Consider the following 23,095-nt stretch of genomic DNA (forward strand, 5'->3'; position numbering starts at 1 on the left):
CATGCCTCTGTGTGTACTTCTTATGAGTTATATTTATAGTTCTTCCTGTATCTAAAGGTAGGAGATCCTTGGGAATCAGCTTAGGTCCTCTTCCTCTTTCTGTCAGATAATTCCTTGGGCAGTCTCATTCACTTCCTTGATTTCCTGCTACCAATAAGCTAGCAATTCTCCAATTTATAGCTTCACACCAGTCTTAGTTACAGACTTATTTATGTCCAGCTCTTTTCAACTTGAAATCTTATGGGCCATTCTAAACCAATGATTTTCCCTGCTGCCTTAAAACAAAAGTAAAAAAAAAATCCTCTACTCTTCCTTCACTGGTGCCCCTTTCAGTACATAAAAATCAATTCAGTTGTTCATGCTAAAAATCTGAGTATCATTCTTGATACCTTCCTGTCTCTTCTATTCCCCATCCTGCCTATGAGCCATTCAATCAAGTCCTGTCGGTGCTCCCTTTTGTATATATTTATAAATGTGTGTATGTCATTTCATCTGTTTTTATACACTTTTACTAACACCCTATTCAATGCTACCTTTATTTTTAGATAGATTCTATAATAGTCTCCTAACAGTCTATCACTTACTTAACACAGAAACCGTAAGGATGTTTCAGAGATATAAATCTGAGACTCTTATTCCTAGATTTAATTATTCAGTGACTTTCCATTATATTCAGAATATACTGGAAAAAAATTCTTAACAAGGGCTACTAGACTTTGTTAAGAATTTGATTTTCATCCCTCACCTAACTCTTCATTGTCATCACCGTCTTGCTCCCTTAAACTATACTTTCCTTCCCTTAATTCGTTAAAACATGCCAAGCAAGTTCTTTGCAGCCTGAAAGTCTTTGCGTGTGCTGTTGCTTGGCCAAGAATACTCTGGCTCCCCGACGTTCTGGCCTGGCCAACTCCCATTCACCTTTACAGTCTCAGCATAAATGTCATTTTGCTATGGAAGTTTTCCCTGCTTCACCCTCCAGCCCTAAAGACTAAGTTTGTTCCCCGTTTTTATACCTTCTCACAGCACTCTGTCTCACCACCCCTTTTATAACATCTGTAATAATAAACAATTGTTTGTTCATAATTATATGTACAATTAATGTGTATAATGTCTTTTTCCAGAAGAGGATAGGAGATTCCTAAGCTCAGAGACCATACCTCTTTTGTGCACTGCTATATATATTCTCAGTGTTAGCACACTCTCTTACCCTTAGAAGGTACTTTTTAAAAGAATAAACATATATATATAAATATGTATGTTTATATACATATATACATAATATGTACTTACATATGCATGTATATAATTACATACATACACACATAGGGGTGTGTAATATCTATAGCATAGCTGGATGTGAATATACATATGCACATGTACAAACCAATAGGAAAATTATACCAACTACTACTGTCTGGAGCATAAACAGTTATAGTTTTCAGGTTCAGGAGATAATTACTATATACATCTATTTACTTTTAGTAGCTAAAAGGCCATATTGAGGAATATTAATTTCCCCCCTCTTATAGGTAAAAAATTTGAAAATACTGAAATGTTTGGTCAGTACCCACTTCAGGTCAATGGATTCAAAGATCTACATGAGTGCCTAGAAGCTGCCATGATTGAAGGAGAAATTGAGTCTTTACATTCAGAAAATTCAGGAAAGTCCGGCCAAGAGGTGAGTTTAGCATCTTTTTTCCCCTTCCCTTCAGGTCTTTCTTAAAATGTTGTGAAGTGCAATTTAAGGCTCTAAGAATATAGCTACTAATAACTGAGAGCATACTCAGAAAATGTATTTGGATTTAATTATGATACATAATTTAATTTATACATATTTGGGAAACCTGCAGAGTCAATATAGTCTATAATCTAAGTTAAATTTTCATTTAAAATTTTTTCTCAAAATATGATGTTAAAATCCTCCTTTAGGACACTGTTCAGTCTTTTAAGACTTTTCAGTCATGGTACCAGCCATTACAGCATTGCTAGTCCTGGAAGTAAGGAAGAAAAACACTGATGTTAGAGTGGAATTTTATATAGACATATGTTACTTACATTAAATATTGTTGGAATATGTCCACACCCAAGTAGGCAACACCACACTCCTTTTCTTGTAAAATTACTGTGTGATTGCCTGAAGGGCAGATGAAAAAACTTGCTTTCTTAAGAAAGAAAGAATTAAAAAAATATATTACAAAACTATTTATCTGTCTCCACTGGTCTCTGTCTAATAACCTATCTCCATCTCTCAATTCATCTCTCTAGCTCCATCTGTATATCCTTCCATCCATATATTCTTCTAGAATAATAAAGTAAAGGATAGATTATGTGCGCCAAAATCAGCCATCATTAAGCAATTGCTGATAGCTGTCTAGATGTAAACTCCATGCATGAGGGTGGGGGTCTTCATCTGTGCCATTCACTACTGTATCCCTAGGACAGTGTGGTGACTGCAGATAAAATTACGTAATACATATTGACTGACTGAATGAAATGTCTCAGTCATATTAAAAATGTTTCCAAGGTCTTTATTCTGAATGGTACTTAATAAATATTAAGTGATGGCATCTCTGTTTATCTAAAAAGGGACTAGGTTCTTGTATTTTTCAGAATAAATTGCTTTTATTTGAGTTGTATGCTTTTTTAAAAAGATGTAATTCTAACGCCATCCTCATTTCCTCTTCTTCCCTCACATACTCAAACAAAAAGGAAATAAATAATATTTACTATTTTTTGGCTGTTTTTGTGAGAGAGAGAAAATATTTGAAATAGTTTTTCTCTCTACATCACAGAGCATCTATTTCAATGATTCTCAACAGATACCTAGACCTCACTTCAAAGCTATCAAATCAGAATCTAGGGTAGGGATATGGTATATGGCCACCAGAGCTCCACAGATGACTCTGATATAGACCTTTAATTAAGAATACTTAAATTAAGCTTATTTATTTTATTAATTGGGAAACAAATCTGTAAAGATTGGGACTTTCCAAGGATCCCAGAATGGAACAAGTGAGCAGAGCCCCATAAAGTGCGATCTGTTTCCTATTAAATAAAAGAATGATGGGTTTGGGCAGGGAAAAAAGGGATGGCATTTTCCTCACATTGTCAAAGTAGCTTATAAATGAAACACACTATGGTTTATTGTTAAATAATTTAACAATTGGTAAATAATCTTTCTCACATATTCCTAGCTTTTAAAAATGTTTTTCTTACGTTGACTCTGATTGTCATTATTTATTTTTAAAAAAATCTAGTTTGTCCTCTGTCTTTGGCTTCATACTCTGAATACCCTATACTACTATATATATTTTCTGCCTAGGTTTTCCCATCTAACCTAAGATACACAATGGTTTGTTGTCATCTCTGAATTCAGTTTCTAAGCAGTCTGAATAATAGCAAATTTGATTACCTGTGATTCCTAGTACCAGTTGCCTAGATTTGCTGAACACAGTAGTTTCAATAATAATTCAGCCTGGTTTAAGTGACTGTCACCAACTAGAGCAGAATATCTTAAAAGTTTTTAGTAACACCCTTAAATTATAGTCTTATTTCATTATGTCCTTCAGAAAAGCTATTTTGTTTCTCTATAAAGACCAATGAGTAGCATTTTAGGCTTGTTTCTAAATTGGCATAATCCCCGATGTTAATACCTTTTATCTCTTACACTATTATTTAATAAAAATTATTGATTTTACTTTGATACAGAAAACATCTCTTTTTTTTTTTTTTTTTTTTGCTGAAATAGCTGTGGCCAACTAATATAGGAAGATCTCTAGTCTCCAGAATTGCTTATGTTAAAACATCCAGTGGCCTGTAAGAGTTTACATTTCTGTAATGATGTACCAAGAGGCAACTGAATAAATTAAAAATGATTATATGTAAGATAATTACTTACAAAATATTTTTCTAAATCATAAATTTTAAATTTTAATTAAATGGTATGCCATTTGTAGATGAGTTATACTCTCCAGGAAACCTGGAGCTATTTTTTGATTGCCTATTGGAGAGAAAGAATTTCAAAGAGTAAATACCTCACTTCTGGTGTGGGTATTCACTACTAATAATATGATGTACATCCTTTTAGACGATTGCTATGAACATACAAATATTGTATTTGTCTGTTCATACTGTCCTGAGACTTGCATTTTTTTACTTACCAGTATACTGTGAGCATCCTTCCATGTCAGTATATAGCTTTACATCATTCTATTTAGAACCTGCATAGTATCAGTGTAGCCTGTATTTATAAAATTAAATTGTTGTAATTCTTCTGTGAGATAGTAGTTGCACAAAGAATTATTTCAAAGAATGTCTTCCTGTAAATACCCTTGAGCACTTAGGAATGAAGGATAGTTAGGAGTGGAATCTTTAGGTCACAGGGCATACTCATTTAAAAATGTAAGTACTGCCAAATTTCCCTTCACAAAGTTGTACCAAGTTATAATCAAAGTGCTGAGAGAAATTTTACAGAGCTTTAACTAAAAAACTAAGTTATAGAAATAATACCTACATATACTATATTAGATATATGGAGATATTATATAGGAAATATATAGGGCAAAGGAGTGAAGGCAATTAAATGACTGAAACTAAGTTTTGAATTGGAATTGCAAGTTTTCTCTTCTCGTGCTTAGTTTATATCCTAGCTTTGTTTGGTGTTCTGTGGGGAATTTGCAATGATAGGTCTGTTTTTTCTTGTTCTTCCCCCCCCCCCCATATTCATGTAATCTTCCAAAAGCAAGGTAGTTAAAACATATTAATAGAAAAATCAGCTGTTAACTCATAAAAATGGCCACATTCTCTCTAGAAAATATTTTAACAGGTCAGATTTATATTTACAGTAAATTCAGGAGTACTGCTGTTGCCATTGCTGATTATCTAAGTTCTTTTTTCATTAACTGCAGAAATCTATTACCCCTGTCAGTTCATTTTATAATGTAGTAATAATAATAGTAATCATAATGATATGTGTTTTGAGATATGGAGAATGTAAGCATCATTTTTTTTTTTATATAAATTTATTTACTTATTTTATTTATTTTTGGCTGTGTTGGGTCTTCGTTTCTGTGCGAGGGCTTTCTCTAGTTGCGGCGAGCAGGGGCCACTCTTCATCGCGGTGCGCGGGCCTCTCACTGTCACGGCCTCTCTTGTTGCGGAGCACAGGCTCCAGACGCGCAGGCTCAGCAGTTGTGGCACACGGGCCCAGTTGCTCCGCGGCATGTGGGATCTTCCCGGACCAGGGCTCGAACCCGTGTCCCCTGCATTGGCAGGCAGATTCTCAACCACTGCGCCACCAGGGAAGCCCCTAAGCATCATTTTTACCTTTAATGACCTGTGTCTCACAGCATGGCATACCGGTTAGATTAGGGATAAAGTATAGAGTTTCACTGAATGGAAAAATATTTTGAAAGAAAAAAGTCTCATTGTTTTCTATTATTTGAAATTCTACTTATGTCCTGCTGTACGTATGATCTAAAAATCACAGAGCTGGACATACCCACAGTACTTTTGTAAATGAATTTAGGGAATGGTCTGGCTATCTCTTGTCCTGATCAGCATTATCATGAAAAAGTGAAATCCTTCCACTCCTGTAGTAGGAATAAACTGTCACCGCTGTTGGAGGAAACAGATCCACACAGAGACATATTACATAGTATATTATGAACATTCTTTCATAAGATATGGAACCTATTTCCTGGACTATTTATGGCTTACAGAGAAGCATACCGCCAATTTGGGTCATTTCATTTCTGTTGGCCATTGTAGGTTCCCATGAATTAAAGTATGTTAACTATTTAAAGTTAATACTTAGATTTATTTTTAAATAGTAACATTTAAAGCATTGCAAGAAAAAAATGAAGGTAATAGTACTTGAAATCTACTTGTTTGGGTATTATAAAATGGAATAGAGAATATCATCCAAAGGCATCAGGCGTTTTCCTTGTGATATGTGTGGGGTATATTTTAATTCTTAATAGTAATTTTAGGTATGGATTAAAGCTAACTAAAAAAAATTCTTTCCAATGCCGTGGGAGAACAAAGCAAATAAGCAAACTTTGCTCAAGAAATTTTAAAACTTAAGAGATGTTTCTAATATTAGATCTTCCATTACTTTCTCTAGTCAGTTTCAGGTAATATCCATAAAGCAAATTCCTTAAACTTCAACTTTTAGTAAAAGGTAAACCAAATCCAACTCAGGAAATCTCAATTCAGGTAATCATTAGCATTTTTGGAGGGAGAAATAGTTTTTAATAACCATTTATTTTTATTGATTTTATTTACAGAAAAGTAGCAACTTTCAAGATCATATTCAGTTTGCCACATGTGCCACATTTCTGCTTTTCTTTTTCTTGAACGTTTGAATTTAAATTAGCATACTCTTAGCTTATTGACATTTATGTGGTGACATTTTTGTGGCACTTAAAAATACCATACACGATATAGTATACAACAGTTTCTTTTTACAGAAGTACATTGCACGGCTTAAAATAAGCACTTTAGAAATACTTGTTACATTATTTTATACTTCTGTATTTGTTAATTCACAAGTTTGTTCCTTTTTCTTCCTCTTTAAATAAATAAGGTTTATGTAAAGCTTGAATCTGTTTATTGAAATAATTTTGAAGTTTTGTTGCATTTCACGCTTAACTGAACAGTTGCCAAAGTGTGTGGAGGAGTTGCCTGATAGCAGTGAGGCATTCAATTCTTTAAGCACTAGTCATTTTTAAAAATATTAAATGTAGTTATCATCAGTATAAACTCTGTTTGCTAATGATAGATCTTTTTCTCAAATTTGTCAAAATTCCAGTGGGAACATGAAATTTAAAACAGGAAAGTATCAGTTTCTAGTTTTAGCATGAGAATTGTGATCATTTATGCTATAAAATATTTTTTTTCTTTAGTGTACTACCTCTTACATGTTACTTTGTCACAGGTTTTTGACAGCGTGGTTGATTGTATTAAGTATATGTGCCATTCCTGGTAGTAATTGTGACATAATATTGAAGAAGCCAGAAAACTTGAGATACTAAGCCATACTTTTATTCAGTGTCTTTCTCTTTGGGTTAGAAATTCTAATGTAAAGAATTAATCATTGAAGAAGGAGAGTCATTAGAAGATTTTTCTCTTTCCTGGTTGTGTGTTACCCCATTGGAATTTTCAAAAGGTGTGAAAAACTTTTAGGAGGAAGTTCAGTTTTAACTAAATTGCATACCCAATCAATTATTTGTGATGTTAGCATTATGATGATGCATATAAAAATGCCACTGCTAACCAACATCCTGTGCCTAAAATTGCAATGGAGAAAACAGAAACGTGATATTAAGGGGTTTTGTTATTGCTTTCTTTCAGCATTGGTTTACCGAACTACCACCTGTGTTAACGTTTGAATTGTCAAGATTTGAATTTAATCAGGCATTGGGAAGACCAGAAAAAATTCACAACAAATTGGAATTTCCTCAAGTTTTATATCTGGACAGGTATGGTTTGGTATACAGCATGACTTAGTTTTGAAACAGTTCAGTATCCAGTGAAGAATTATTGTGCTTAGAGAAAATTTTTGCTTAATTTCCTTAAAATAATTTTTACTTTTTGCATAATGTATCTACTACTATTTGTCAAGGAAAATGGAGTTCTCTTTTTATTTAGAAAAGTATAGTTACTGGGAATAATGTTATAAGGAAAAATACTAATTTGTATTGTCTGTATGATGTTTTATTATAAAATTTTGGATGAGTTGATCTTCTGTGGTGATGGCTAGACTTAATATTGTGTCTACTTCTATATTTGAAAATACTAATAATTGCTGTATTTCTTTTTCCTGATAGATACATGCACAGAAACAGAGAAATAACAAGAATTAAGAGGGAAGAGATCAAGAGACTAAAAGATTACCTCACAGTATTGCAACAGAGACTTGAAAGGTATTGAAACTTTTGTGAAATTATGAGCTAACTATAGGAAGTCATATTTTTAGTGACTATCTAGAGCTTTAATTTAAAATTTGCTTTGAATGATTTGTGATTCTAGGAGTAAATAATCATCCTGGATTGATATTTTGCTTGAATAGTTTAGGCTTGAGTTTCGTTAGAGACTAAAATAATTCAGAGTTGGCATTAGAAGGTGATTTTATTGTTTAAAATTAAATATTCCTACCATCAAGAGGTAACACGCATGGTACTAAAAATAGATGTAAAGTTAAACTAATCTATGATTGAGATTTCTTCTTGTGTGAGACTAAATATTACTCTTGAGATTTCCCTTAAAACGAACGGTAACTGAGTTTTTCTCCTTAACACAGAAGATAAAAGCTCAGATGCCTACGAGAGGCTCATGGAGGCTTTATAAAGAAGGGGGGAAGCAAGTCAAGCGTGAGCTGGTGGGCAGAGGGAGTCAGAGAGCACATCCCTGTGGGGAGAGGGTGGCTGCTGTCGGCACTAGTAGGCGGTGCCACGCGTGACCATCATCTTCCTGTTGTCTATAGCTTCGCATTGTTTCCCGAAGAAGCCAGAATCTAGAGTATGAAATATTCTGTAGTTCAGACAAAAGTCTACAGGCTGAAATGTGGTCTGAAAGATCCCAGTTTGCAACCTCTGATCTAATCTGTGTTCCTTTGTTTTAGTATTAATTTGAAAGTTAATAGCCTACAACTTTTTGTACAAAATAATGTTATTTTTCAATAGTTTTAATTCTTAAAAGGTATCAGTAATCATATTGAAAAATAATCAGACGAAAACGGTGGGAGGATAATATTTGTCACCATCTTGAGACCAGATAACAGATCTAAAAATAAAAGTCTCAGGAGATGGAAATGTCAGTTTTCGTTTTACTATTGGGTTACAACTTAGAGCAGCATCTAAAATTTATAACAGTATATACACACATTCAGTCTTAACCAGCTTTGGTTTTGCGTTCCTTTGGAGAACATTTAATTTATTTCTTGAGTGTATATTTAGTTTTACCGTCTTCATTTGAAAGCAAAATTAATTTCATTGTTGAGGAATATTTATTGAAATGTTTTTATTATGTTTTATAACAATTATTGAAAAAAAAACCAAATGTGCTTTATACACAAATGAAAGCATTCATACATTTTATGGTTAACAGGTATTTAAGCTATGGTTCGGGTCCCAAACGATTCCCCTTGGTGGATGTTCTGCAGTATGCGTTGGAATTTGCCTCAAGTAAACCTGTTTGCACTTCTCCTGTTGATGATATTGATGCTAGTTCCCCATCTAGTGGTTCTGTACCATCACAGACATTACCAAGGTAAAAAGTTTTCTTGATAGAAGAGACAGCTGTGTTACTGTATTACGTAATAATATAATTGATGCCTTTAAAGACGGTTTTATAAAATGCATGTTATGATTTATTTTAGTGAACACTAAAAAGATGACGTTCACTTAGAAGGTTGTATGCTTCTGGGGGCTTTCTTATTTCATTGTTTCAATGGATTTTATGGTTGTGGATTGAAATTTTCATCATACTTTTTTTCCATTCAGAATTATACTTTAGGTTGTATGTTATATGTATCAACCTTTCATCCATGAAAATACTACTGTTAAATTAGAAAATTTTCTGTAATGTGAGCTGCTAAGTATTAGCAAGGGAAGGTTTTATAATTCTGGTATATGTAAGATTTGTATAAATAAATATGATTAAGCCATTTCTACTATAAAGCCCCAATTTTATCCTTATAGTAATGTAGTTCCATATATTAAGAATCTCATTAGGTTATTAGATTAATCCATGTATTTCTGGGTTTTTTTTTTTAAGAAACCTTTTTCCTTTTGAAATTATAAGCCTATTTAATGCTATTTGTTTGGCACATAATCATTGTCCAGAGCTTCAACTTGAAAAGTTTAATAATGAATATTCTGTGCTTTAAAAATACAGCACAACAGACCAGCAGGGAGCTCCTTCTTCAGAACTGCCAAGCACATCACCCGTATCAATAGCTGCCATTTCATCGAGATCAGTAATACACAAACCATTCACTCAGTCTCGGATACCTCCAGATTTGCCCATGCATCCAGCACCAAGGCACATAACAGAAGAGGAACTCTCTGTGCTAGAAAGCTGTTTACATCGCTGGAGGACAGAAATAGAAAATGACACCAGAGGTAAGAAGCTTCTCATAGCAGAGCTACTCTACCTCAGATGGACATGATTAATGTTAGAATTGAGAAGGGAAGTCACCTGTGGATTATGGGTTTCATATGTAAATATTAATAAAGGTTTTTTTCCCCCTACAAAGTGTTTTCTGTAAGATAAACTAGGTTGGCTTCCTTTTTTATGATCTTAATATCAGGTTTAGAGAGACCAAAAGATTTTCCCTGGATTACTTAGCTAATTAATGACCTAACAGATGGTCTGATTTTCTGGTTTAGTGCTCTAAATTTATATCAAACTGGTATTCACAGGTACTCCATTGGTGAAACATCATACAGCATCAGATTTTGTACTTAATCAGTTACGTACCTCCCTTGATGTTTGTGCAGTGAGTTCAAGTGATACAATGTTTTCTTTAGGTTGAAGAATTAGAAATGTGAATTTTAATATTCATTCTGCTCTAGTAGGTTTCCAAATATGATCTATTAGCTCAGTGCCAGTCTATAACGAGTTTTAACTGGCATGTAGTAAAATAAGAAAAGTAAGGACAGTGCTCTGTGGGGTGTGTGTGTGTGTTAGTGTTAAGTTGCCATCTGTCCATGCTTGGAAGGAACTCTCCTTTATTCTGAAATTATCTCCTTCCTACTTTACTGCTGTTAAAATCTCCTTTTTCTTAAAATGAAGTGATATTAATATTTTATGGTAGTTTTATCATAATTTTTCTTGCATGTCAAAATATAATAACCTATTATTGCTCCCTAATTTTATCCTAATTTTATTGATCTATGAAAAAAAAATCTAGGAGTTACTCTTTTTATACCAAAAGGTTGGACTTGTACTAAACAATATCACTTGTTAGATTTTAAATGCCCAACTAGATGCTTTATAGACAATATGGAAATAAAGAGCAGTCCTAATTTAATAGGGAGTAAATAGGGTGTGGTGGCAACTAACAGTTAGCATTAGTAACTAAAGATTTTCCTTAGTATTTTTCATATCTAAGGAAATTTTTTGTATTTGAAATCATTATAAACATGAATTAAGCACATAGTTTTTCCTGAATACTGTGCTAGGTGTTGGATAATTTTCTACTGGACTTGGCAGATTGTGTTTGTTTTCATAAGATTACATTCAGAAGGCTGAAAGCTAAGAACTTCTGACACCAAGGTAGTAGCATTGAGGGAGGAAAGAAATGAATTTGGTATATTCTTTGATGTGGGTCATTGACAAGAGGGAGGAGAGAGAGAGAGGGGGATCAGGGATGATTCCCTTAGTTGCTCATAGTGATATGTATAACTACATAGATGGAATGCACTTTGGAAATGAGCAAACTGGTGGGGAGCAGGCCCCCACCTTGGGGGAGGAAGTAGGAATATGATGAGTCCACTTCTGGCCATTTTAAGTTAGAGGAACTTGAGAGACATGTCATAAGGTTTTGAACCTATAATACTATGCATCAAGTATTAAAGATTTTCCTTGGAATATTTGTTTTCTCTCTTTTATCCCTGATGATATTTGCTGTTAGCATTATTTTTTAAACTATTACATAGTATTCCAATATATGAATATGATATAATTTATTCAATTTCTATGTTGTTACTAACTACCAACAAAGCTGGCCTTCTGCATACATATTAACATACTTTTTGAGTTGAATATATTAAAAATGCCATTTCTGATCCAAAGTGTATATACCTAAAATTTTGACTATTTAAAAATTTCCCTCCCAAAACAATGAGGCAGTTTACATTCCCAATAATTTTGTGTGAGAGAACCTGTTTCCCAGTATTCTCCCTAGCTCTGGGCACTTTTTAATTTGTGGTAGTCTGATAGTTGAAATGAAAATGGTATTTCAGTGTCTTGATTTGCATTTCATTAATTATGAGTGAAATTCTATTTTTCTATAAATTTGTGACCTTTGCCCATTTTTTATATTGAACTATTTGTCCTTCTCTTATTGCTTAATAGAAACTTTAATGTTATGGGTATTAACCTGTTGCCTGTAGTTGTATGCTGCAGATAATATTTTTCCAGTTTGTCATTTGATTTTCTTTATGTTGGTTTTTGTTTTGTTTCTATAATAATAGATTTTCTTAAATTTGGGGAGTCTTTTCATTTATGGTTACTGGATTTTCTAACAAGCTGTAAAAGGCCTTTACCTAGTCTAAAGTTCCTAATTTTCTTTTGTAGTCTTTGGTGTTTTTTTCCTGATTCTTTTTAACAGCTTCATAGTATAGTGTGGTTATACTATAATTTAACCATTTCCCTACTGACAAATATTTAGGTTGTCTCCACTTTTTAAAAAACAATTAGAGGCAATATAACTGTGAAACATCCCTGCCTCTAAATAATTTTGTAGGACAGATTTAATCATTAATCATTAAATGGCATCTTCTATCCTTAGATTTGCAGGAAAGCATATCTAGAATCCATCGCACAATTGAACTAATGTACTCTGACAAATCTATGATCCAAGTAAGTTGAATTTTGAGCTAGTAAGCATTATCAAAATTATTTACATATTTTAATTTGTCTATGTTATTTATCATAATTCTCATACTTTTTGTTATAAAATTGTTGAACTTTAAGATTTTTATATTAATATTTTCCTCATTCAGTTGTATTCTCATACTGTATTTATTGCCTACCTTTTTATTCTTTTATAATAAAATTTATCAAAAATTCCCAAAAGGCCTTAGCATTTTAAAAAACTTCTATGGGAAAATTATATGGTTGTTTAAGGATATTAAGATTATGAGAGTGGGGCTTCCCTGGTGGTGCAGTGGTTAAGAATCCGCCTGCCAATGCAGGGGACACGGGTTGAAGCCCTGGGCTGGGAAGATCCTACATGCTGCGGAGCAACTAAGCCCATGTGCCACAACTACTGAGCCTGCGCTCTAGAGCCCGTGGGCCACAACTACTGAAGCCCGCGGGCCACAACTACTGAAGCCCGCGCGCCTAGAGCCCATGCTCTGCCACAAGAGAAGCCACCGCAATGAGAAGCCCGCGCACCGCCATGAAGAGTAGCCCCCCACTCACCGCAACTAGAGAAAGCCCGCGAGCAGCAACAAAGACCCCGCGCAGCCAAAAATAAATAAACAAACAAACAAACAAATAAATAAATAAATAAAAGATTATGGGAGAAGGTAAAGGGCTCAGTTACATTTTAACTTCTGAGGCTCATATAATGGCTTGTTATATAAGCCATTTTGCTGAACTCATCCATCAATTTATAACTGTGAAGATATAAACAAATCATGTGCTATATATAAAAGTGTTCATCATAAGTTCTTTATTCGAAAGAAATAACTTAAATAGATCGACAAATATATTTCCAGAGTTTTGAAAATCATCTTATTTACATACCTGTCTGTTTTACATGTCTTTAGTTTGCTTATCCTCTCTGCCCCCTGCCTTCTTTTATTTCATAGTTTAATTTTTTCAAAACTTTAATCCCAGCCAATTTACTCTTGTTAAAAAACATAATGCTCCTATGGGATCCCCCAGTCAGATGGTTTGTGGGTTTCATGGGATGTGGTGTAATAGACTGCATAACTACAGTTTAACTCTTCTTTTTCATATTTAGGTTCCTTATCGCTTACATGCTGTTTTAGTTCATGAAGGCCAAGCTAATGCCGGGCACTACTGGGCATACATTTTTGATCATCGTGAAAACAGGTGGATGAAGTACAATGATATTGCTGTAACAAAATCATCATGGGAAGAGCTAGTGAGGGACTCTTTTGGTGGTTATAGAAATGCCAGTGCATACTGTTTAATGTACATAAATGATAAGCCACAATTCTTAATGCAAGGTAAGAATATGAAATATATAGGGTGGTATGTATTTTTAAATAAGTAACCCTTTTATGTGACTCTGGTCTCTGGTGTGATTAATTAAGTGTGGTTTACTAAAGAGTGTGATGAATATGATTAGAAAATGCTGTTGGGTTATTGTAGGTGAGAAAACTGGAATTGAAAAGTAATGTGACCAGGGCTGAAAACTGGAATATATTTTGTATTCAAAGTTAACTATTTAGTAACTATTATAAAATATAAATCTGATTTTTTTCTCCTTGTTAAAATCCCTTTAACGACTGTGTCACACATTGACTCATATTCAAGCTCCTTAACCTAACATATAAAGCCTCCATCTTCTGGCCTCTAATTGTCTCTCCAGCTTCATTTATAACCATTGTCCATTTCAAACTTTATGTACTTTACTGATATTTGAACTTCTTTGGCTCACACCAAATCATTTCACACATTTATATCTATATGTTCTTATGTTTTTTATTTTTATTTTTTGCCAGTAATGATCTTATTTCTTTCTTGTTTTGCCTAATTCCTTCTCATCGCTCCAGATTCAATTCAGATGTCATCTGCTCTGCCAAGTTTTCCTTGACCTGCCACAAAGTATCCCTCCTTGTGTTCTCATAGCATACCTCTATTGGGCACTTATTATGTGTTGGAATTGTATGTTGACTTGTCTTTCCCACTTCACTCTGATTGGCTCAAAGCCAGGGACCATTTCATACTATGTCTTAATCTTTTTATTTCTCATATTCTAATATAGGCTTTGCATATAAAAAGCACTTAATAAAGGTTTGTTGAGACTGATAAAAATAAACTTTCCTTTTGTATTTAACCATTTAGCAAAACTAGTTAGGCAGTTCATTTATGACTGAAAGCTAAAATTTATTTTGTGTGTGTGTGGTAGAGGTTGAGTAACCCTTTTAAGTACTACTTATGTGATGTTTAAAGAAATCTTGCTATATTGATTGATTAGTTTTCAAATTGCATATAAGTATATTGCTATACTTAACTGCTTCAGATGAAAAAGAATTTTAGTTCTATTTTGAGTTTTTGAGGTTATGAGTTATTTCTTCTCATTTTGTGGTAAGTTTTACTTCATGAATAATCAAACGTCTGGTATTTTATAATAGAAAAAGTAGAACTATGTCAGTGTTTGAAAAGTAGCAAACAATTTTGGCCTTATGTCTTGTTCCATTTTTTAACTCTTCAGCCTAAAAGCAAAAGCTGAGAACATTACCTATAATGGATTATCAAATGTTTGCATCATTGTTTTTCTGAGCATTTGTTTGAGTTTTCTTTTAATATATAGGTAATATTGATTCGCCAAGTGGTAATAATTTGTACTTTAAATACATTTGAAACACCTTCTATTTTGAGCTTTGCATTTTTTCTTTAATCCTTAATTTTATAATAGTTTTTGAAATATGATTTGCAGAGGAGTTTAATAAAGAAACTGGGCAGGCCCTTGTTGGAATAGAAACACTACCACCAGACTTAAGAGATTTTGTTGAGGAAGACAACCAGCGATTTGAGAAAGAACTAGAAGAATGGGATGCACAGCTTGCCCAGAAAGCTTTGCAGGAAAAACTTTTAGCATCTCAGAAATTGAGAGAGTCAGAGTCTTCTGTGACAACAGGTTAGTCCGCTTTTATTGCATTTTATTATCAATATCATATTTATTGATATTTTATTATAAAAATAAGATATGCTCATTGAAAAAGCAAAAACAACATAAAACTTTAGTTATCCTAAAACATGAAGACTCCAGTAAAAATCATCTGAAGTTCCATCACTCAGAGATAATAAAAGGCAACAATTTAGCTTACCCCTTTGCCAGATAACACTGTATGTACATATATATTGTTTTCAAGTTAAGTGAGATGATTCTGCTAACTCTCCCTCTACCTATTCTGCCTACTTTGATTGACTTTTCTTGGCAAGATGCTTAGCAAAACTGTGAAACCACAGGTAACCCAAGCCAATTCACTAAAGCTATCAAAGGAATGAACTCTAATAATTTCATATTTGAGCAAAATAACACTACTGGTAAATAGTATTAATTCATGTAGGGTATTTATTTGATTTTTTTTCAGAATTCTTAAAGTTAAAAACAAAATTAGCAGGAACTAAATATTTAATATATTCCAAGCAAAAATCTATATAGATCTGTAAAACAAATGAGAAGATAAGTGTTTAAAAATATAAATATTAAACATTCTACAATTATTAGGTGATGAAATCAATAAAATATCAAGAACACTGTACAAAAATATGTTCTAGCAAAGCTGAAAATACAATGTCTAATGATTTTTTTTAAGATTAATTTCATCACTAAGTTGTCAAAATATTTTAGGATAACGTTTTGTACTGTAGGAAAGGTGCTATTTCTGTTTAGTGGTTGGGGAAATGAGAAGAGATAAATTAAACATATTTTCCTTAACCCCATTTGTCTCTTTCTCTCTCTTTTTTTTTTTTTATTTTTTTTATTTAACTCTGAGTGGATCATTTTGAATCACCCTTTTTTTTGTAAGATCTGTGTGTTTTGTTTTTATTTTTTAAGAAAGCATTTTAGGTGTTTGTTTAACTTCATCTTTTATAGACAGATTCCCATGCAGCTTTACCTAGGTAGGTTTCAGCATTATCATCTGAACTTTAGAAGGAATTATTCTTTCAATGAGAGATTTATAGTACCACAATATGGTATGGTGACTGATGTAGGCATGCACAGATCTTTCCAAACTTGGAACTTGTTCTCATATGAGTTGAATAGTTGGGTCCTTGATCTTGATTTTAAGTGACATTGATTCAGAATTTTTAAAAGACCAAGATAATGGTATTATACCAACAAAGATACCAACATATTGATACAGAAATACAGTACAGTATATCTGAATACCACCATTGTAGTCTCTGGTGAGCTCTACCAGACGAGGACTGTACTTTCTTCCTGTACATCAAGGGCCACTGTGTAGAACAGGTGAAACTCTATAATAGTTTCATAACAATGCAGTTTCATTATAGTAACTTTGTCCATATTAGTAGGAAGTAAAATAGCTCAGTAGATATCAAGAGGTTTCTGAGTTCAAATCACAGTGTAGTAACTATGTTATAGTTCCTTTCATTTTTGAGTCAGTTCCGTCTCTTTGTGATTTCATCCCTTGTCTTCTGTACATATCCTTTCCAAATTACTCCCTAGAACTTGCCCCAAGATGGAACTACTCTGTTATTCTTTGCTTAACTTTTAAGTGCTCCAGTTGCACACGGCTCTTCTTACCTTATTAGTGGGAGGACAGGGCTGCATAATTGGCGTGATAGTGGCACCTAAGCGCTCAGCTGAAGGTGAGTGCTCCAGTCATTGGTTAAGCTCCAACCCTATTATTCTTGGCTCAGTTATATTTTGTAACATCAAAATATTAAATTCTGTACAGTCTCTTTTCCATCTTTTCTGTTTCTCACGAGACTATCTAAATTTACAGACTTAACACATTTTATTTTTACTAAATCAGACTAATACATATTCCCCACTAATATTCCTGTCTGACAGGACTAGCCAGCTTTTCCCCATCATTTACATTTGTCATCTTATATTCCCTCGCTATGAAAAGGCCACATGTGTATGCTCCACACCCTTTTTATCCTGATCAATACTTCCTATTATACACTTTATATTCTGTTTTGTAAGTTTTAAAAAATTCATCAGTAGGTATTGGGCATATATGTTCATGTCCCTCTTTAGTATTTAAAAAAAAAAAAAAACTTGAAGAGAAATACAGATGTATTTCTGAAAGGAGCCAGAATAACTAAAAAATAAAGAGATGGAAAAGGTCAATTCATATGTAATTGTTATGATAGTTATCTTCCAGACTGGGTTTTTAGAAAGCAGTGACAATACTGCCTCAGTAGAAAACATTATGTCCTGTATAGAATTGCTAGAAATATGCATTTTGAGTTAGTAGAAATAGAATGTTCTAAATCTATAAATTTGGGGGTGAGATTATTGTTTAAAAGATTGGTTTCTATTACTGTATTATCTTACATATCATATTAAGAAATCCATATTCTGTTACAGGGGAATTTAACATACCACAATTGAATAAGGGAATGTATTATAGTGTTCATTGGAATCACTTACATCCTATCATTAGTAGAGAAATTTTACTTTAATGCCTATGCCATCTTTTTCCTGTCTCTCCTCACAGTTTTCAAAGTAATTTGTTTAATTTGGTATAATACTTTCAGACTGTCAAAGAGAACCTGTGTTTAAATCTCTCAGGTGTGCACTAGGATTATGAGTGACTAGTGGAAGTAATACAAGGAAATCTTGTTCATAAAATCCATCAGAGTGATTTTTTTTTTCTCTCCCTGCAAATCTTTTCAGTAAAGCTGTAACCTAAGAACCATTAAAATCCAATTTCTTAAGGGTGATATTCCAAATAAGAATATTAATTTATATAGTATTAATTAAATGAGTATTTGTTCCTCTTCTCTAACAGGTGACCAAGAAATCCATAGGCATCACTTCTCCCACACGATTCATTGTCTTACTGAAACTAAATAATAAATGATAGAAAAGTATTCTTTAGTCCATCTCACACTACCTCCCTAACCTGCCTACTGCAAAAGAAAACTTACCTTAACACTTATGTTTAGAGATTTAGCCAACAGTTCTTTACTGCGGTATATATCGATGCATCAGAATTACCTGGGGGACTTTTTCTGAGTATAAACAGGACATACCACCTAAGATTTACTGGGATCAGAATCAGTGGAGGAAGGGTCCAGAATATATATTTTTAAAAAGATGGTCAGATAATTCTGAGGTGTACCTGTGGTTAAGCAGCATGGCTCTAGGCTGTATGTATAAAACAAATTATTCTGAAGGAGAGAGAGCTTTGCCTGTTACTGTTTTGCTTGTGTTACCCATATCTTACTCAAAAACTATTTGAAGTCCTTACAATATATATATAACATACTCGGATTTTAAAAACAAAAAGAAAGAAACTGAAACCAAAAAATGAGGTACAAATGGTCTACAAATCAAAAATAAGCTGATATTCCAGGAAAGTACAGTTGGTTCCTGAGAGTAAGACCTGGTAGAATGAACAATATCCTCAATATTTTCAAGTTCCTTTAAAACAGGGACCGGGCGATGTTCTTATTTAAATCTCCAGAATCTAGCATAATAAATGACACATGGTTGATGCCCCTTGAATGTTTTCTGATTTGATTTCATTCCCTATGGAAATTGCAATAATGAGTTTCCTAGGGGTGATCCTCAGTGTATGGGAATGCAACCATTTTAAAAGGATAGCCAGTGTGAAATAGATAGCTAGTGGGAAGCTGCTGCATAGCACAGGGAGATCAGCTCGGTGCTTTGTGACCACCTAGAGGCGGGGGATTGGGAGGGAGGCTTAAGAGGGAGGGGATATGGGGATATATGTATGCATATAGCTGATTCACTTTGTTGTACAGCAGAAACTAACACAACATTGTAAAGCAATTATACTCCAATAAAGATGTATATGTAAAAAAAAAAGGGTAGCCAAAATAACTATACATTAGGGAAGAAGGCTAAAAGTATGTTGTGCAGATATAGCTCTATCCTGGATAATTTTTAGGTTTAACTTTGGTTCCTAAGCCTCTACTCCCCACATTGCTGAGAATTCTGTTTGTGGTGCCACCTAGGAATCTGAAGTCTTAAAATTGTTTCTGTGATGATTCTATGCAGCCAGCTTAGCATGGCTCTTTATAGGCTGCTTTTGGGGAATCATTGATTTTAAATACATTTCTGTAAGAAAAACGGACTACTATTCTTTGACACAGTACTCTTTAAATATTGTTCTAAATTTGCATGTAATAAATATGACTCATTAGTAAGTTAAGGTATAAAATACTTCTGAAAGATACAAGTTATTGTTCTTTTTTTAAATAGTTGATTAGAGAGCAGATCCTTATGCTTTAACAGAAAGTCAATTGCTTGTCAAGTTGACTCTCTTAAAATGCTAAAGACCATAACCAGAAAACAGGCACAGAACACCCCCAAGGTCCTCCCAACCCTTTACTTCAACATGAAGGTGGACTAAAGGAGCAAGTTCTGAGTACTCTCAGAATGTTGGATTTTATATAACAGCCAAATAGGTGAATGAATAAGTTCTATTATCAACATAGAACATGGCTGGAAAATATCTTATGTGGAGGATAGCCATCCAAAAATCTCAGTGAAGCATCCATAAACTAAATAAATGATTTGAAAGATACTCCAGGTACAGGGACATTTTACACCTCTACAGAGAATTGGTCATTCACGGTGAAATGAGTGTGTTTAGGAGTTTGTAGCTGCAGGTAGGTAACCAAGGAAGACTTCCAGGAATTAAGAATAACAAATGTCACATAAGTAATCACCAGCTGTATTTCAAGCTGAAGCCTGAACAATAACACTTTAATAACTGTGGGACCAGTTAGTACATAAAATGCCAGTTAGTGCATAAAGGAAACAGCGTGGTCTCTGTTTTTTGAGCTCCTACCATTTATATAGGCCAGCAGGGATGAGACTTCTCTAGGGATACAGGATGAACAAAAACTGTTGCGTGAGACTCCTATAGGGTTACAGGATGAACAAAAACTGTTGTGTGTGCAAAAAACATAAAAGAGCCAGATGTTTTGTCCTAATGCTGTTTTTAACAAAGAAATGGAAATTGCCTAAATGTATGGTAAAATATTAGTTGTATGAGCCCTTTATACAGAAGAACACGGTATAATCAGTAAAAATTGTATCGAGAGGAAGAATGATTGTTATATTAAGTTTAAAAACAGTATATTCAGAATAACTTTTTTTAAAAAATTTGGGTAGGTAAAATCTGGAATATATAATACTAAAAATATTAATAGTGCTTATCTCTGGATAGTGGAAAGAGCTTTCTATTTTCCTCCTTTGGTTATTTGTTTGTTCTAGTGAACATGTTTTTTTCTCTTCTGGTTTGACAAAATGAAGCTAAAACCTCTTTTCTTTTTTATGAAGACCCTCTATTATAATCTGACTCCCTTGTAATTCTTCCAAAACTACTATTCTATGTTTCATCTAAACCAGGGTATTCCCCATTATTCTTGCTTGTAGGTTATTTTCCTGTAATTAAGGCTTTGCTCATGAAGTATCCTTCATTTGGAAAATGTCCTCTTATCCTCACTATTCTTGAAATTTTGTCCATTTTAAGACTTTGCTCATATCCCCAAATCTTTATGAATCCCCCTAATTACCCCTGTAGCAATTATTACCTTTTACAGTGCCTTTGCATATGCTATTCCTTCTGCCTGGAATCATCTTCTTTCTCATCAAGATAATTTTCTCTACAAATCCTTTGAGACTCAGCTCAGTTGGCATTCCTCCGTTCTTAGCATGCAGCATCATTCCAAGTGTGTGTATTAGGTCCACAGTGCTTCTGTAGGACCTTGTGCATAAGTCTGTTATTGCCTTCAGTACTTCGTATTGTAATGGAGTATACATTTATCTGATTTTGTTGAGAGTTCCTTAAAGTGAGTAAATTTTCTGTCTTTTTTTTTTTTTTTTTTTTTTACATTGTTAATAACCTAACTCGGTACTGAAAATGGCATATGCTCAACAAACATGTTGGGAATGAAGTTTTTGTTTCCAAACTCCCAGAACTCGAATCCTTATAGGTTTACCTACTGTGATTACAGTACCACTCAAATAAGTTCCCTGGAAGATATTTACACAGGGAAAATTCTAGAGGAAATAGTTTTATATGACATTTAGGCAAAATCATTCAGCATCACATAAGGTTTTTGGACTCAAATCCCTATGTGGAAGGAAACCTTGACGCTGGGGACCTAAGGTGTATTTGACTGTGTCGATCAGATAAAATTACTTTTTCTCTTAAGGACTTAATTTACATACATTGTCCAGGTTTCCCTGGCTTAGACCAGTGTCACACCAGATGGATTTCTTGGCCCTCATTGCATTAAGCTCACATCGTACTATCAACTACTGATGTTTTATCTATTACAGTGAGAAGAGACAAAGGGGGAAAACACAAGTAATGAAATCTTTATCAACAAGAAGTCTGTCTCTGTTAATCCCTAAAGCAGCTGACTTAAGCCACTTATGAAACCTTCCAGAAGCAGAAGCCTTGCTAAGCTGGAGTTGCAGTGGTTAAGATTTTCTTAACCTTGTCTATCATACAGGGACACTGAAAGAACATTGCAGTCCAAAGTCAGGAAATATAGAAATGAGGACATTTAACTTTTTTTAACTTCTTTACTTATCACACACATTGTAAGCATTTCTTCCTTTAGTTTTCCTTGTCATAGTATATTTCACTCCCATTATCCTAATTACTCATACCCAAAATTTGTCATCTTCACATCAGTCTCCAAACCTTTATGTCTAAAATGCATCTTGAATCTAACCAATTCTCTCTTTCTTGCTGTCTCTGTTATCTAAAAGAACAGTCGTTTCTTGCTCATATTGCTGTAGTACCTTTTAGTACTTTCATTGACTTCTAGTTTTACTTTCCTCTCTAATCTGTTCTTTGCAGTGTGGTCAGAATAATGTTCTTTAAACTTGACGTGTTGCCATTGTATTTAAAATGTTTATTCACTTCCTTTGCCCTTCAAAACTTTTGTGACTCAAAGGCCTCCGTTTTGTCCCTATCTGCATCATCTCTTGGCCACCTCTCCCCTCTTGTAATACTATAGTCCAGCCACACTAGATGCCGTTTGGATTGAGTTTATGCTCACTTCATGGGCTGTTCATTCTTCCATTTTCAAATCTAATCCATTATCCTTCAGCTAAGAAGTCAGTTTATCTCATATCCCATAATTAAATTACCCTTGCCCCATTTTATTCCTATAATGTATTATTATGATATTGTCACAATTCATATGCGTGATTCTTTGGTTAATAACTTTCTCCATAGTTGACTGTAAACTCCATGGGGGCAGGGACTGGCTGCTTTGTTCACACTCGGAGTCCCAGTGCCTAGCCTAGTGCCAGGCACATAGTTGGACACTTAATTAGAATTCATTGGATAAATGAATGCTCATGCATCTATGTTGAAATTACAGTATTTCTTTTTGAATAATATTTCACTTTGAGAAAAGTTTTAAATTAACAAAATATTGGAAAGGATGACAGTATCCTGTCGTGTCC

At 33.8% G+C, this 23,095-nt stretch overlaps 1 protein-coding gene across 3 annotated transcripts in view; it reads left to right on the top strand.

Moving 5' to 3' along the window:
* The window catches only part of USP25 (ubiquitin specific peptidase 25), a 144,992-nt gene that overhangs the window by 86,829 nt on the left and 35,068 nt on the right, over positions 1-23,095 (top strand). For 2 of the 3 annotated variants that reach the window (XM_036851646.1, XM_036851647.1), the window contains exons 10-17: positions 1,530-1,678; positions 7,354-7,481; positions 7,830-7,925; positions 9,109-9,270; positions 9,898-10,124; positions 12,518-12,588; positions 13,700-13,928; positions 15,365-15,565. In XM_036851646.1, coding sequence (XP_036707541.1) covers positions 1,530-1,678; positions 7,354-7,481; positions 7,830-7,925; positions 9,109-9,270; positions 9,898-10,124; positions 12,518-12,588; positions 13,700-13,928; positions 15,365-15,565 — 1,263 coding nt within the window. The remainder of the gene's footprint in view (positions 1-1,529; positions 1,679-7,353; positions 7,482-7,829; positions 7,926-9,108; positions 9,271-9,897; positions 10,125-12,517; positions 12,589-13,699; positions 13,929-15,364; positions 15,566-23,095) is intronic. The other variant, XM_036851648.1, reaches the window with a different exon arrangement.

Source organism: Balaenoptera musculus, chromosome 4 (genome assembly GCF_009873245.2).
Source record: "Balaenoptera musculus isolate JJ_BM4_2016_0621 chromosome 4, mBalMus1.pri.v3, whole genome shotgun sequence".
Lineage (NCBI taxonomy): Eukaryota > Metazoa > Chordata > Mammalia > Artiodactyla > Balaenopteridae > Balaenoptera > Balaenoptera musculus.